Source organism: Kryptolebias marmoratus, linkage group LG8 (genome assembly GCF_001649575.2).
Source record: "Kryptolebias marmoratus isolate JLee-2015 linkage group LG8, ASM164957v2, whole genome shotgun sequence".
Taxonomy (NCBI): domain Eukaryota; kingdom Metazoa; phylum Chordata; class Actinopteri; order Cyprinodontiformes; family Rivulidae; genus Kryptolebias; species Kryptolebias marmoratus.
In genome coordinates, this window is record NC_051437.1 from 22,506,773 (window position 1) to 22,519,710 (window position 12,938).

The 12,938-nt window shown below is 37.9% G+C and overlaps 1 protein-coding gene across 1 annotated transcript in view; it reads right to left on the reverse strand.

The window, feature by feature from the left end:
- Window positions 1–10,236, reverse strand: part of LOC108233076 (solute carrier family 26 member 6) — a 15,466-nt gene extending 5,230 nt beyond the window's left edge. The window contains exons 1-15 of the mRNA XM_017411256.3: window positions 9,566–10,236; window positions 8,972–9,111; window positions 7,246–7,385; window positions 6,937–7,047; window positions 6,682–6,857; window positions 5,728–5,892; window positions 5,341–5,493; window positions 5,175–5,257; window positions 4,941–5,088; window positions 4,743–4,856; window positions 3,880–3,957; window positions 3,331–3,426; window positions 2,150–2,256; window positions 1,866–1,935; window positions 486–578 (exon numbers count right to left, since the gene is read on the reverse strand). Coding sequence (XP_017266745.1) covers window positions 486–578; window positions 1,866–1,935; window positions 2,150–2,256; window positions 3,331–3,426; window positions 3,880–3,957; window positions 4,743–4,856; window positions 4,941–5,088; window positions 5,175–5,257; window positions 5,341–5,493; window positions 5,728–5,892; window positions 6,682–6,857; window positions 6,937–7,047; window positions 7,246–7,385; window positions 8,972–9,099 — 1,662 coding nt within the window. The 5' untranslated portion in view covers window positions 9,100–9,111; window positions 9,566–10,236. The remainder of the gene's footprint in view (window positions 1–485; window positions 579–1,865; window positions 1,936–2,149; window positions 2,257–3,330; window positions 3,427–3,879; window positions 3,958–4,742; window positions 4,857–4,940; window positions 5,089–5,174; window positions 5,258–5,340; window positions 5,494–5,727; window positions 5,893–6,681; window positions 6,858–6,936; window positions 7,048–7,245; window positions 7,386–8,971; window positions 9,112–9,565) is intronic.
- Window positions 10,237–12,938: the final 2,702 nt, after the last annotated feature.

The window sequence follows — 12,938 nt, forward strand, 5'->3', positions numbered from 1 at the left end:
GGGTGGGGGGATGGGGTGTCTCCAAGAGCTGAAGAGAAGAAAAGAGAAGAGAAATTAGTGGGATGACATTTTTAACAATGTCTGTCACGGCTGTGATGTGTGAATTGGTGACGCGTCTCGGCGGTTGTTAGAGTGTCAGAAATGATGTTTGTAAAAGAGAAGTTAATTGCACGGAAACAGCGACAAGATGGATTGTGTCTGGAGTTGGCTGTTTTTTATTGTTTGTGTGTATTTCTGTGTGTCTGTAAATGTGTTTAGGTCATTAAACCAAGGGTTATGTGTCCATCATGGTGCGTTTGTGTGTTTGATAGGGATTTTCGGGGGGCTACCACAGCTGTATGTCACCCGAGTCTCCCTGTTTGTGTAGCTTGAGGTGATGCACTGAGGATTAGGCTGCACGGTTTAAGGTTGAAGAGAAAATGTTGGAAGTGCATGAGGAGAGATTGACATGCTATAAGCGTGTGTGTATTTGCGTGTGTTCTCACCTTCTTTCTCAGAGCTTCTTGGTACATCTCAGCATTGGCAAAGTAGAGGGTGGCAGAAGAACGAAAGATTAGTATTCCTGGCACCTGCTTCACCTAAAATCAGTTAATGAGAAAAAAAAATAGTTAAAAATATTTACTAAATGCTCCACAGCAACAAAGCGGCAGTGCCAAATTAGTAAGATAAACTGAAGCAAACATCCAATAAAGGCATGAAAAGCAGGAAATATTTAAAAGCAGATAAGTCAAATTTGACTGACAAGTTTTATTTTTCTAAAACTACAAACAGGAAAATATTGTGAACAGAGTAAAACTCGTTCTTACAGTAAAGAGTGCGAAATTAGCTCTCTCAGCTGCAATACTTTGGTCAGTCCTCATCTAACTACTGCATACTTTGTGCTGCTTGAGCCATTCATATATCAAAACATTCAGCTCATTTGAGAGATGGATGCTCTGTCTTCTGGTTTTTGTAACTTTCATATTTAAAAAAAAACAAAACTATATTTACAATTGTTTTTATTTCATAGAAATAAATTGCAATCTCTTTACTTTCTTTAAAAACATTGTTTTCTTGAAACTCTGATACAGCAATTCTTTTGAAACTTAGTTTTTAGGTACCATTTTTTCTACTTTTAGCTTTTAATTACTATTTTGTTACTTTTAGGTATCAGCTAGACTTTTGTTACCTTCAGCTTTTAAATTGTTGCTACATTTACCTAGCTTTTTGTTACTTTTAGCTGTTAGCTAGCCTTTTGCTGCTTTTAGCTAGTGTCTTGCTACTTTAGCTTTTGCTTAGCCTTTTGCAACATTTAGCTTTTAGTTAACCTTTTGCTACTTTTAGCTAGTGCTTTGTTACATTTAGCTTGTAGCTAGCATTTTGCTCTTTTTACCTTTTAGCTCGTGTTCTGCTCCTTTTAGCTTTAACAACTCAGTTTCATCTTCTTCAGCAAATTTCAGCGAACCTAAAATTCACACTGCATTTTTGCAGAAAATCCAACTTCTCTCGTTGCTTCAGTAATCACACAAGTACACTCTTCTTACCAGTGACTCTGTGATATTAAAAATGCACAGAATACAGAAAGAACAGCAACATTTATGGCTATGAGCTTTCTTTCGTTTAAACACGTTCCATATAGATTTATTGAAGTTTAGAGCGAGACCGATCCATCAGGCTAGACTATTGTTTGACTGGTTGAGCTGTAAAATTGCAATGATTATGTAACAAGGTGGAAAAGAACTTGTTCATTTGTATCAGCTGACAGCACAGTGGAGTGAAGTGTTAATGTACACTGTCCACTTTTGTTGCTTTTAAAATGAAAAGTTGCCTCATTAACAGATTATTTCTGGACCAAATGCTGCTTCTCTGAGTTTTATGTTAAATACCTGATCGTAGTCTTCCATTGGCTTGTAAATATCCGTGTCTCCCACTTGTCCTAACAGGGAGTACTTAGGTCTGAAAAACAGACAAAACAAAGAACTGTTTGTAGCACTTTCAGTAGAAAAGCATTTGTGCATGTAGATATAAAACATGCAAAAATATTTGATGCATTTTAAAATCCAAAACCTTGCTCTGCCTTAAACAACCAATACATTCAAAACAGGACTGGAGTTGATTTAGAGAACAAGTTTTGTTTCTTCATGAGTGTGTGGATCCAGCGAGAACGTACAGCTGAGTCCTGAAGATCACCGTGAGCATGGAGAAAACGATGGCAGCAGCCAGTCCTAGGTCAGGGTTCAACAACAAGGTCAGGATGAAGGTGGCAATCCAGATCAGCTAAAGGGACAGACACAGTCAGGAGTAATGGAGCAGACAACAGGAAAACAGGAGCCCAGCTGTGCACAATCTCACGCAGTAGTGCAAGATTTCACGCTCAGAGTATGTGTTGTGGACAGGGGTGGAAATTAGCACCCGCCACCGGCCAAATGCGGGTAAATATTTGAAGTGGCGGGTGAATTTGATCAACACACATGCCACTGTGGCGGTTTGGCAATTTGAACAGAAAAGGTGTTATTTGTCCTCTTGACATATAGGGGGCAGCAATGTGCTCAAGTTGCTGCTGTTATGTCGAGCCCCGTTCCCCCATCAGATACGGTTCCCCCTGCGTCTCCGTAAGTAATGACTTATCTATTAACAGAATTGTTTAGAGGGGCAAATATTTCTCATTAAAAAAACAAAAAACATCATTCTTTTAAAAATAAAATGTGCTAATAATATCATAATACAGAGGAATAAACACAGTTAAGGAGTTGTTGGTAAATTATTTTTGTCAAGTGTTTTAGAGGGGAACCGATTATTTCAGATGGCTGAAATATTTGGTTTCCCCCTGGTAACTTTTGCAAAAAAAGAACAAATGTCTCCAAATTCACAGGACTTGTTGTCCATGATGAGAGGAATAAACACAGTTAAGGACTTTTTGGTAAATTAACTGGTTGTATCACATGAGACTGCACAAAACGTCATTTTCAAGATTTGACCAAAATGACTACAACTCTGTTTCCTCTAATTATAAGATGATCTTAATTTAAAACTCTGGGGTGAAATGTGGCAGGCAGTGTGCATTCATTCAAGGAATGTGAGGCTTTTAATTGGTTTAGTGATCATCTAATCACAAGATGACTTTGTTAAATCCTTTTGTTTTCTTATTTTTGGCCAGGTTGTATATTTCCTCAGTGCAGTCAGGAATAGTCTCAACATCATTTCATATTTTCACATCAGTAAGCTAACATGTCTTTATGTCCATTCTTTCAGTGAAACAGCACAAGTGTTTAGTATGATTAAAAAAAAAACAATTAACAAATTCGTCTTTGCTGTCAAACATCTTCCCTGTGTGAGTTTTGGCCCTCTCACCATGTCTATTTTGTTGCTCCTCCACAGAGCAGGAATGTCCAAGAACTGCTTCATCATGCCGTGAAGATTAACTAAGACGATGGCAGCCAGCACCGCCTGAAAAATGAATTAAAGAATGAGCAGTTAAAACCAAGTGCCAGAGGCATGAAAGCTTTAGGGTGATTTTGACTGAGCTTTACATCTCAACATGTGGCTGAAGTGCTGATGTAAATGCCTAGATTAGGAAACAGACAATAATGTTGCTCTTTAATAATAACAAATATAAAAGAATATGTTTTTTCTTGTTAACAGTAAAGTGTTGACTGTAATCCAAAGGGTTAGAGTTTTCAAAATAGCCCATCGCTTTAGCCTGAAGCTGAAGACCATTGGTTGGATCTGTTATTTTGCAGCATAACCTCAGCTGTGAGGTATTTTTACCCAGCTTTGAGGCCACCCTATAATGTTGCACACATTCCTGAAACACATGCTTGTGATTGTGAACGCTAACACACATGTGAACATGAGCAAAAAAAAAAAAAAAAAAAACAACCCAAAAATCACTCTCAGTACCTTGGGCAGATCTTCAAAGAGCCTTCCAATCCAGAGTGTGATGAAAAGGATAACTACTGCTGACAGAGCCCCAGCAACCTGCAGGAGAGTGAGAGGAAAAACAGTCACATGATGGATAGATGGACACCAGAGGAAAGGCATTAGAGGAGGAGTTTTAAAGAAAAACATTACAGAGATTAATGATGGAGTGTAAGAAGAACCATCAGTTAAAGTCTCATTTCTCCTCTGTGATCAGGCTTCACTCAGGGTGAACAGTGAGCCTAAAACTGTTCAGTAACTTTGCATTTGTGTAGGTGGAGTTCAGTGATGCAGGGAAATAATCTATTTACCTGCGTGCTTTCTTAAATATTGCAGCAAATATGAAAAACCTTTTTTTTTAAACTTTTATTACTGTTCATGCTAGAGAAGTTTAAAAACACATCCCTGAAATGTTTTTTTCCAGGTAGCTGACACCATGCAAACCAAATGAATGGGTTTTTGTGAGGCTATGAAGTGTAAAAATGGGAACGAATAAACTAGAATTTGAAGTTTTATAAATGATGGTGCCATTTTATAATTAATGGAACATATTGTGTGAATTAGATCATCTTTATGACATCTGTGCAAGAGAAAAGGCTGAAATTTAACAATGTTTTTGTGCCTTTAGATAGATTTAAAGCAAATTGTCAGTGTCTGTAAAATAACATTGGGCTGCAAAACAAAACAAAAAAGTCTGTTTTTTAACAAGTAATATATTTTCTGGACACATCATAACAGCTTTAATTAAACAAGCATCTCATTTTTTTAAAAAATATTTCATATATCCATGAAAGTGTTACCTCAATGTTGTCTTAAGGAAATGAAGCAGGGTAATTCGTGCTAACCTGAGTCCTCCCTCCTGAGCTTTCCTGAACCAAGCTGCGAGACATGGAACAGCTGATGGCAAAACACTGGAAAAATCCTCCAATGGAGTTACTCAAACCTAGAGCGATTAGTTCCTAAACCATAAAACACACACAATTCATCCTCAGCAGCTCACACTGAAGCAGCTTGCTGTTGAACCCATCTGTCTCCTCCCTGACCTGGTTGCTGTCCACCTTGTAGCCGTATTTGAGGGCAAATATTCGTCCCAGAGAGATGGCAATGCCATAACCAACCACGGCCAGAGCGAAGGCATCCCCGATCACTTGGCCAAACAGAGACACATCCGGGACAACAGGAGGCTGGAGACTAACAACAGAGCAAAGCACAAAATCTATTACAAACCTTAGTTGTCACACAAGGAGACATGTGCTGCTGTGTGTGTGTTTTCTCACCCTGAGGGAATCCCTCCTACTACCTCCACTCCGTATTTCGCATCTAAGTTAACCTGCCACGAGATTATTGTAGCAATAATAATCTGGAAAAAGATGACAGAAAAATTGTAGTATTGACTTTTTGCCTGTGGGAGAGCGTGAGCTTCAAATGTTCCTGTGTACTCACAGCGAATAACTCCACAGGTAGAGGAACAGGTAGTTTTTTACTCAACAGTGCATTGAGCTCCTTAGCAAGAACGAGACCAACTATGGCGACGATACTGACCACTAATGTGCCAACATTTGTCTTTGGGAGGAGATAACACACCTCCAAGACAGTCTGAAAAGATTTTATTTGTCATTATGAGCTATCTGATAAAATCTTCTTACAGAATTGTTAGACAGAACCAAGTTGTTCTTTTAAATCACACATAAAAAATGACTTAACACTGTTTTTTCTTTTTAAGTATAATAAAAGCTAATCCAGTGACTGTAATAAAACAGACCAATAAATAATAATAAGAAAAAAAATTGGGGGGACCTCTGTGATGCTAAACAAAGATCTAAAACTTACATAAATCATGGAGAGAGGTCCACTGTGTCGGACTGGGTTGATACCGAAGGCGTATTTGAGCTGGGAGACGATGACGTGGATGGCGGCTCCTGTGGTGTAGCCTCTGACGAGCGGCTCAGACAGGTAGGTGACCACGAAGCCAAACTGGACCAGACCCAGCAGAATCTGCACGCAGGAAGGGAAACATGGAGATCAGTCAGCAGCAGAGACGTGACCCGAATGTCAAAATAAATGTACTTTCATTTCAAACATTCATTTATTCATTACACCCAAAGGATCCTTTTCATCATCATCTACATATCCTGTTTCTGCAATGCATTAGGATTATTTTGAAGTTTGTTATTCAGTCGGGGTGATTCACAACTTTCTAGCAGCCCTTCCTACTATTTGCTACTTAGAGTATTTACAGAACTTAAATATGATTGTTGGAAACTTTTTCTAACCATAATTACAAAGTTTTTTTTACTTTGAAATTTTATTAAACAAAAATATATTCATCACAAGTTCATCTTAATATTTATGCTATTTCCAGGTCACTTAAAAAAAAACCTTTATAAAAAATTGTCTTAAACAGCCATTATATCTAGGGATGCTAAAGCTTTGCATGCCACTGTTATCTAAAACAATCAGACCTTTTAACCTGGACTGCTGAGGAACTGGAAGTTTCCCAAGCTAACAACCTGCAGGTTTATATACTTAAAATACTTAAAACATAGATTAGATGATGATAGAAATAGCTCCACTTTGACGAAGCAAAGAAATCAAGAACTTCATTATCTGAATCGACTCTTAAGCCGAACGATCAGATAGAGCTGGCAGCTCATCAAACTTAACTGTGCAGACGTCTATCAAAGCTCATATGGAAAATGATGCATTTATGTTTCCTTCGATGAATGCATATCGCCCACCACCATTCATGCCAGAGTTTTAGGCTAAGATCACTGTGAAATTTACCTGAAACATTCCGGATAAAAAGGTGACAGCTGCCGCCACTCGGACCCTCTCGTCATCCCGACTAAAAATGTCTAACTTGCTGGAATTGGTCTCATTGTCCCATATCATGAAGTTTGAGTCTGGAGCCAGTCGCTCTGTCACCCCTCCTATCATCACACTCATCACCGCATATGTTCCTGAACATGGGAAAGAGAGTTACGAACACGTTTGTTTTAATAAAAGAGAATCAGGTGCAGGAAAGGATAAAACGCCCACCGACTGAGATGTGCTTGGATGTGCCGAAAATGAAGTAGATGAGGACGGGGTAGAAGGAGGAGTAGAGACCAAAAACTGGAGGAACACATGCCAGTAAAGCGTAGGCCATACCTGAAAAAGATGGACAAGTAGGATTGTCCACAATGTTAGGACTTACAGAGGCAAGTGGACGTTCTTTTCCATAAGAAGTATCAGCCTTTATCTAAGTGGTGAAAGTACCTTCAAGAACTTAGAAAGGAGGCCCAGTGACTTTGATTCAAATCTACATCTACAAGACCATAAACAACTTCTGGGAACCTTCCTCCTCACCCTGTGGCAGCTGCATGATGCCCACACTGATTCCTGAGACCAGGTCGCCGAGCGCGTCCTCTCTGAAGGAGTAACGGGGCAGCCATAACACCACAGGAATGGTTCCCAGCAGACAGTTCTTCACCTGAGGACCAGAAGTCCTGAGGGGGGTTTTATCAGAGAGGAGAGATCAGAGCGAAGGACAATTAGATGATGTTTTTGTTTTTTTTCCCCACAAAACACTTTGATGTCAATCCTATAGTTTGACTCAAGATTATATTTTCAGTACAGCATCCCAGTCAACTGTGTTGTTTTCTTATCTTTTGATTTTGGCAACTTTTTTCCTGCTTTTAAAAACTCTGTTCACTTAGTTTTATTCGATCATATCACCCGCCGACGAAAGGTGAAGGTGGACGATTATGTTTTTGCCTGTATCTGTGTGTACACTTTGTGTGTCTGTCTTTGAGTAAAATATCTCATGATCCACACGACAAATTTTAAAGAAACTTGCAGAAATTAATCATTGGATGTACATCCCGGACTGAATAACATTTAGTGTCAACCTGATTCAAGATGGTCTTCACAGATAACCCATGTTAAAAAACACAAAAATGACTACAACTCAGTCAGTTTTACAGATATTGTGCTAAACTTTGGCGTGGTTGTAGCTCAGTGTCATTTATGTCACACACTTCCAGTGCTATTCATTACACAGGATCTTCACTGCACACGTTACTATTAACTGTCGGGGTTACCTATTTATTTTTTAAAAAGTAATTATTGAATGAACATTTATAACTGATTAACTTTTGGTGTCATGACACTGCAGTTAACCTTTGTCCAAAGCAGCAACAACACAGCCAGTTCTCCACATGAAATGATCTTAGTCTAAAACTCTGGCACGAAAGGCGGCGGGTGATATGCATTCCTTCAAGGAATGCTAGACTTCTAATTGTATAGAATATTAAACTTTTCTTTTCTTGGAGTTCAGCCTATAACAAAGGTGTTAGAAATGAATTACATATTTAATATCAAATTTCAACAACATTTTTTTGACTAGAACTGTTAAATTTGTCACGGCAGGAACTCTTATTTTGGCAATGTGACATTTTAACCACATTTGGTTTCAGAAACTCAGCAGGTGTGATATTTTCCATGTATCTATGGTTCTACTTTAGTTACAAATAATAACATTGTTCCAAACACATTTTGTTTTCATTATTTTTATTTGTTTTAGCCAAAGCCGATAGCATGTGATATTGTGTAGCTTTAGAACCACTGATTATTATTATCATCTTTTATTTAACCATGCAAGTCTCATTGAGATCACGGATTTCTTTTTCAAGGGAGGCCTGGGCTACATTGACAGTAACTCAGCATACACTGAAATAAAAAAAAGTGTAAACACACTCATATCATTGGACTTAGTATCTCTAAACTTCTGAATGCAGCCAGTATATCTCTCTAGTATATTTTTGCAATTTATTATGATGCAGAAAGAACAGAAGTTGATGCATTAATTATTACCTCCGCTAACGAGTTAGACACTTCGATCACTTTTGGTTTGTTCAACACATTTATAAGCCAAATGTCCTATTTTAAACTAAAATGATCATAATGCTTTGCATTAAATAACTGGGGAATAAATTCTACTAAATTCTTCTAAATTTTCTTTGATAAAACTTAAAACTGTATTAGGCAGGAAACTCTGGGATGTAAAAGCTAAAGATGAGCTGATATGTTTTACCTCATTGACTTTGCCATCTTATCACATAAAGATGGTTTTGAGTCAGACTTTTTTGCAATCTCGTCCAGCTCCTCTTCATCCAGGATCTCCCTGTGAACGTTGTAGTTCAGTCGTTTCCTCTCCTCCATGGCTGAAACTCGCTGCCGGCAAAGTGTCTCAGTCATTATTGAAATATTATAAAGCCACAACAGTGCTCTTTTTTTGGTTAAAACATTAAAAAAATATATATGTATTTTCAAAAAGTAGTTAATTTTACAGTATTTAACTGTTATCTGTAGATATTAAAAAATACAACAGTGCTGTGCAAAGATCTTGAGCCAAGCTTTGTTTCTTTTAGGCTTTAAATGATTTAAAGGTCAGAGTTAAGTGTCTTTACAAACAAAACAATTATCTGAAAATTATCAGGTACAAGAACTGGACTAAAAATGAGTGGAAAAGCAGTAAATTTGGAGGCCTGTTAGAGAAACTGCTCTTAGTTTAAAGCAGAATAAAAGGAAACGAGGAGTGGCTCAGAACCTTTGTTTCATATTTAAGACAATGCTTCAAATAGAAACAACATTTGGACACTTTTTCCATTTTTTTGACAATAGTTACCTTGGTTTATTTTCAATAAAAACTATTAGATTCTAAACTCCGGATCCCAAGCTTGAAAATATACTCAGTATTAAGTTAGCTGTCTCATAATATGTTGTCTTCTGTTCTGATAAATCCAGTTCAGAGGAAGCACATCCAACTCCAAAACTCTGAATAAAAAAAACAAAAAAAATCTTCCACCTTATTTTTGACTAAATGTTTCCTCATATGTCACAAGATTGGACTTCCCTGTTTGGGACAAATATATCCTCCATGTGAGCGGTGCTGGTGGTGATGCCTGGATGTCAACTTTAAACTCCCACAGAATTTTCCATCAAGTGGCTCAAACAGGAAGTCCTCCTCCAAAAAGATAAAGTTAGGGATTTACTTTGAAACCTGCATAAAAGAAGATTCTGTGATCGCCAGATGAGGGGGGAAAAAACAAACAAACACGCCTACAAATACAATTTCTCTTCACTTCCCCACTTGTCAGACTTGCTGCTGTCTTCAGTCCTTGTGAAGAAACTCCTGAAATGACTCTAAACATTATTAAGGAGGGACGGAGCAAAGTTCTTTGTGCTCACAGGACGGCTGGAAACAGAGGAGGCAGCTGAGCACGTAGTCTTATCATTTGCAGAACGTGCTGCATTTTTATTGATCGCAGCTTTTTTATTTTCTGTATGTAATAATTTTTTTCCCCACAAAGAGCAACAACATGCAAAGGTAAACCAGAATAAATGTGAGCTGAGAGGAACACAGAGGGATTCTCAGGACACTTTTCATTTAACTCGGAAGAGTCGTACGTGTCTTATCGATGCGTTTTGAGTCTTTAAGTGTATTTGTTTGTGATAAGATTAGTCATTTTAGCCCAGTCATGGTTGCCCTTGTGATTTTATTATTATGCCACAGGAGGGTGAAAAACACCGGAAAGAACTGACATGGGTTAACTAAGCAGAAACACAGTTTGTTTACTGAAGGATGAAGACTCTTATTTTATTACTCATTTATGCTCCTGTCTCGTGTTCTTTATCTCATTTAATCAAAGAAATGGTCAAAAGTCATCGGGCTTGTTTTTTTTTTTTTGTGTCACTTTTAGACAAATGTTTAATTTCACAGAACAATCTGTCTCTTTTATATATATATATATATATATATATATATATATATATATATATATATTTTGCCTCAAGGTTTTTTGGGGCTATCCCTCTACCAGCTTTGCTCATGTAGTGACTGTACATTTTGCCCATTCTTCTTTGCAATTCTTTCTTCTTTGCAAGATCTCAAGGGACTCAGTGAGATTGGATGAAGAGTGTCTGTGAACAGCAATTTTCAAGTCTCAATTGGATTTCAGTCTGCTTTGATCTGAACCGTTCCAGTGCAGCTCTGGTTGTGTGTTTAGGGTCGTCGTCCTGCTAAAACCAGTCTGAATGAGTTTTCTTTCCAAGATCGCCCTGTGTTCAGCTCCATTGATCTTCCCATCAGCTTCCCTGCTTCGCTGAAGAAAACATCCCCACAGCATGATGCTGCCACCACCATGTTTCCCATTGTGGATGGTGTGTTCAGGATGATGCAGTGTTAGATTTCTGCCGCACTCAGCGTTTTGCATTTAGGCCAAATATTTCCGCTTTTGGCTGATCTAAGTATAGCACCTTCTTCCACATGTTTGCCGTGTCTCCTCCATAGTTTGTAGCAAACTGGACTTCTTATGACATTTTTTAAACAGTGGCTTTCTTCTTGCTACTCTTCCATAAAGATCAGATTTGTGGAGAGCATGAGTAATAATGGTTCTGTGGACAGATTCTCCACCTGAGCTGTGGATTTCTGCAGCTCCACCAGAGTGAACATGGGGTTTCTTGGCTGCTTTTCGGATTAATGCTCTCCTCGCCCAGCCCGCCAGTTCACAGCTTCCTTGAACAAAACGTGATTTTCCAGGTTTTCTCTCCAGGTTTCGCCAGCAGTGATCATGTGAACACATAGATAAAACATTTACTTGGTGATTTGTGGTCGGCCTTAATGACTGAAAGGTCCAACCCTCGACAGAGTTAATGATCCACGTCTTCAGGTGTTTGTCTTAAAGATTCTCAAATCTCATCCTGCCCAGCTTTATTCATGGACCCCTGTGACTAAAGAAAGGTTCTTCCTAAATGAAAGTGTTAAAGAAGAATAACAAGTTTGATAAGGAAACAGTTTACAGATGCTTTGACTAAGACCTATGACTACACTGAGGCAGTGTTATCTATCAGTATGAAGAGGAAGGATTGTTCTCATGTTCTCTTGGAGATAAGATTGTGGTTCAGTTAAAAACATTAATCAATTGGAGAATTATTAAAGAGATCATATCAAAGAAAAAAAATCAAAAGCACATATTTGGGAGTATTTGTCACTGTAATCTCAATAATTATAGAAACACACACAACTCTGGAACTTGTAAAGGTTTGAAAATATTGAATTAACCAAGCAGTTTAAATTTGCAGTGAAAAATACATCATGCTCCAGCTTTGAGCATCAAAACAATTGTGTTTAAATTTGTGCTATAAATATACTCTTTGACAAGTAAAAACTGAGAAAACTAAAAGCCCAGCAGTCCTTAAAGGAATGCATATTGCCAGCTCCTTTCATGCCAGACTTTAACTTCGGCGTCTTATATTGTGAAATTATGGAGTATGTGTTATAAATGACTCTTTAGCTACTACCACATCCGTTTTTAGCTCAATATGTGCACAGATGGCTGAGCTGTAGCTATTTTTTTGTTTGCTAATTTTTCTTACCTGTAGTGGCCATCTTGAATTGTGTTGAGTCTAAAAGTTTATCAGTTGTACACACCATGATTACATTCTGAAAATTTCATTAAAATCCATTTTGTGATTCACAAGATATTTTGCTAACAGACAGACAGGGTTAACCCTAACAGTTGATGCCAAAGTTTTAAACACAGAGCTGCTGTGATCAGTTACTGCTCAGAGTTTGTGTTGGGGATGAATTTCAGCAACTATCACACTAAAAACTGACAATAGACATTTTTATGATTTCTAAGCTCCATTAGCTGTAGCAGTGATCTTGACTTATGTTGACTCTAAAAGTTAATGTTGCTGCCAACCCAATAGTTTGTGAGGGTTTCTCTAAAAATCTGAACTCTGGTTCATGAGATACAAACACTAACCTTTTGGCAGTGGACAATAACAATGTGATGTCAGTCGTACAGACGGAAGTTTGTGATTAAGACAACAAAATTATCTTTTATATTTTATGGAGTCATCTCCCTTTGGCAGAGCCTGGATATCAAAACAGCAGTTCGTTTATTAAATCTGCAATAAAAAAAATATAAAATTTAAAACAGAGAGGTTTGTTAAAGTTATTTTTTCACCAGAGCTGGTGACTGATGTGCCTATTT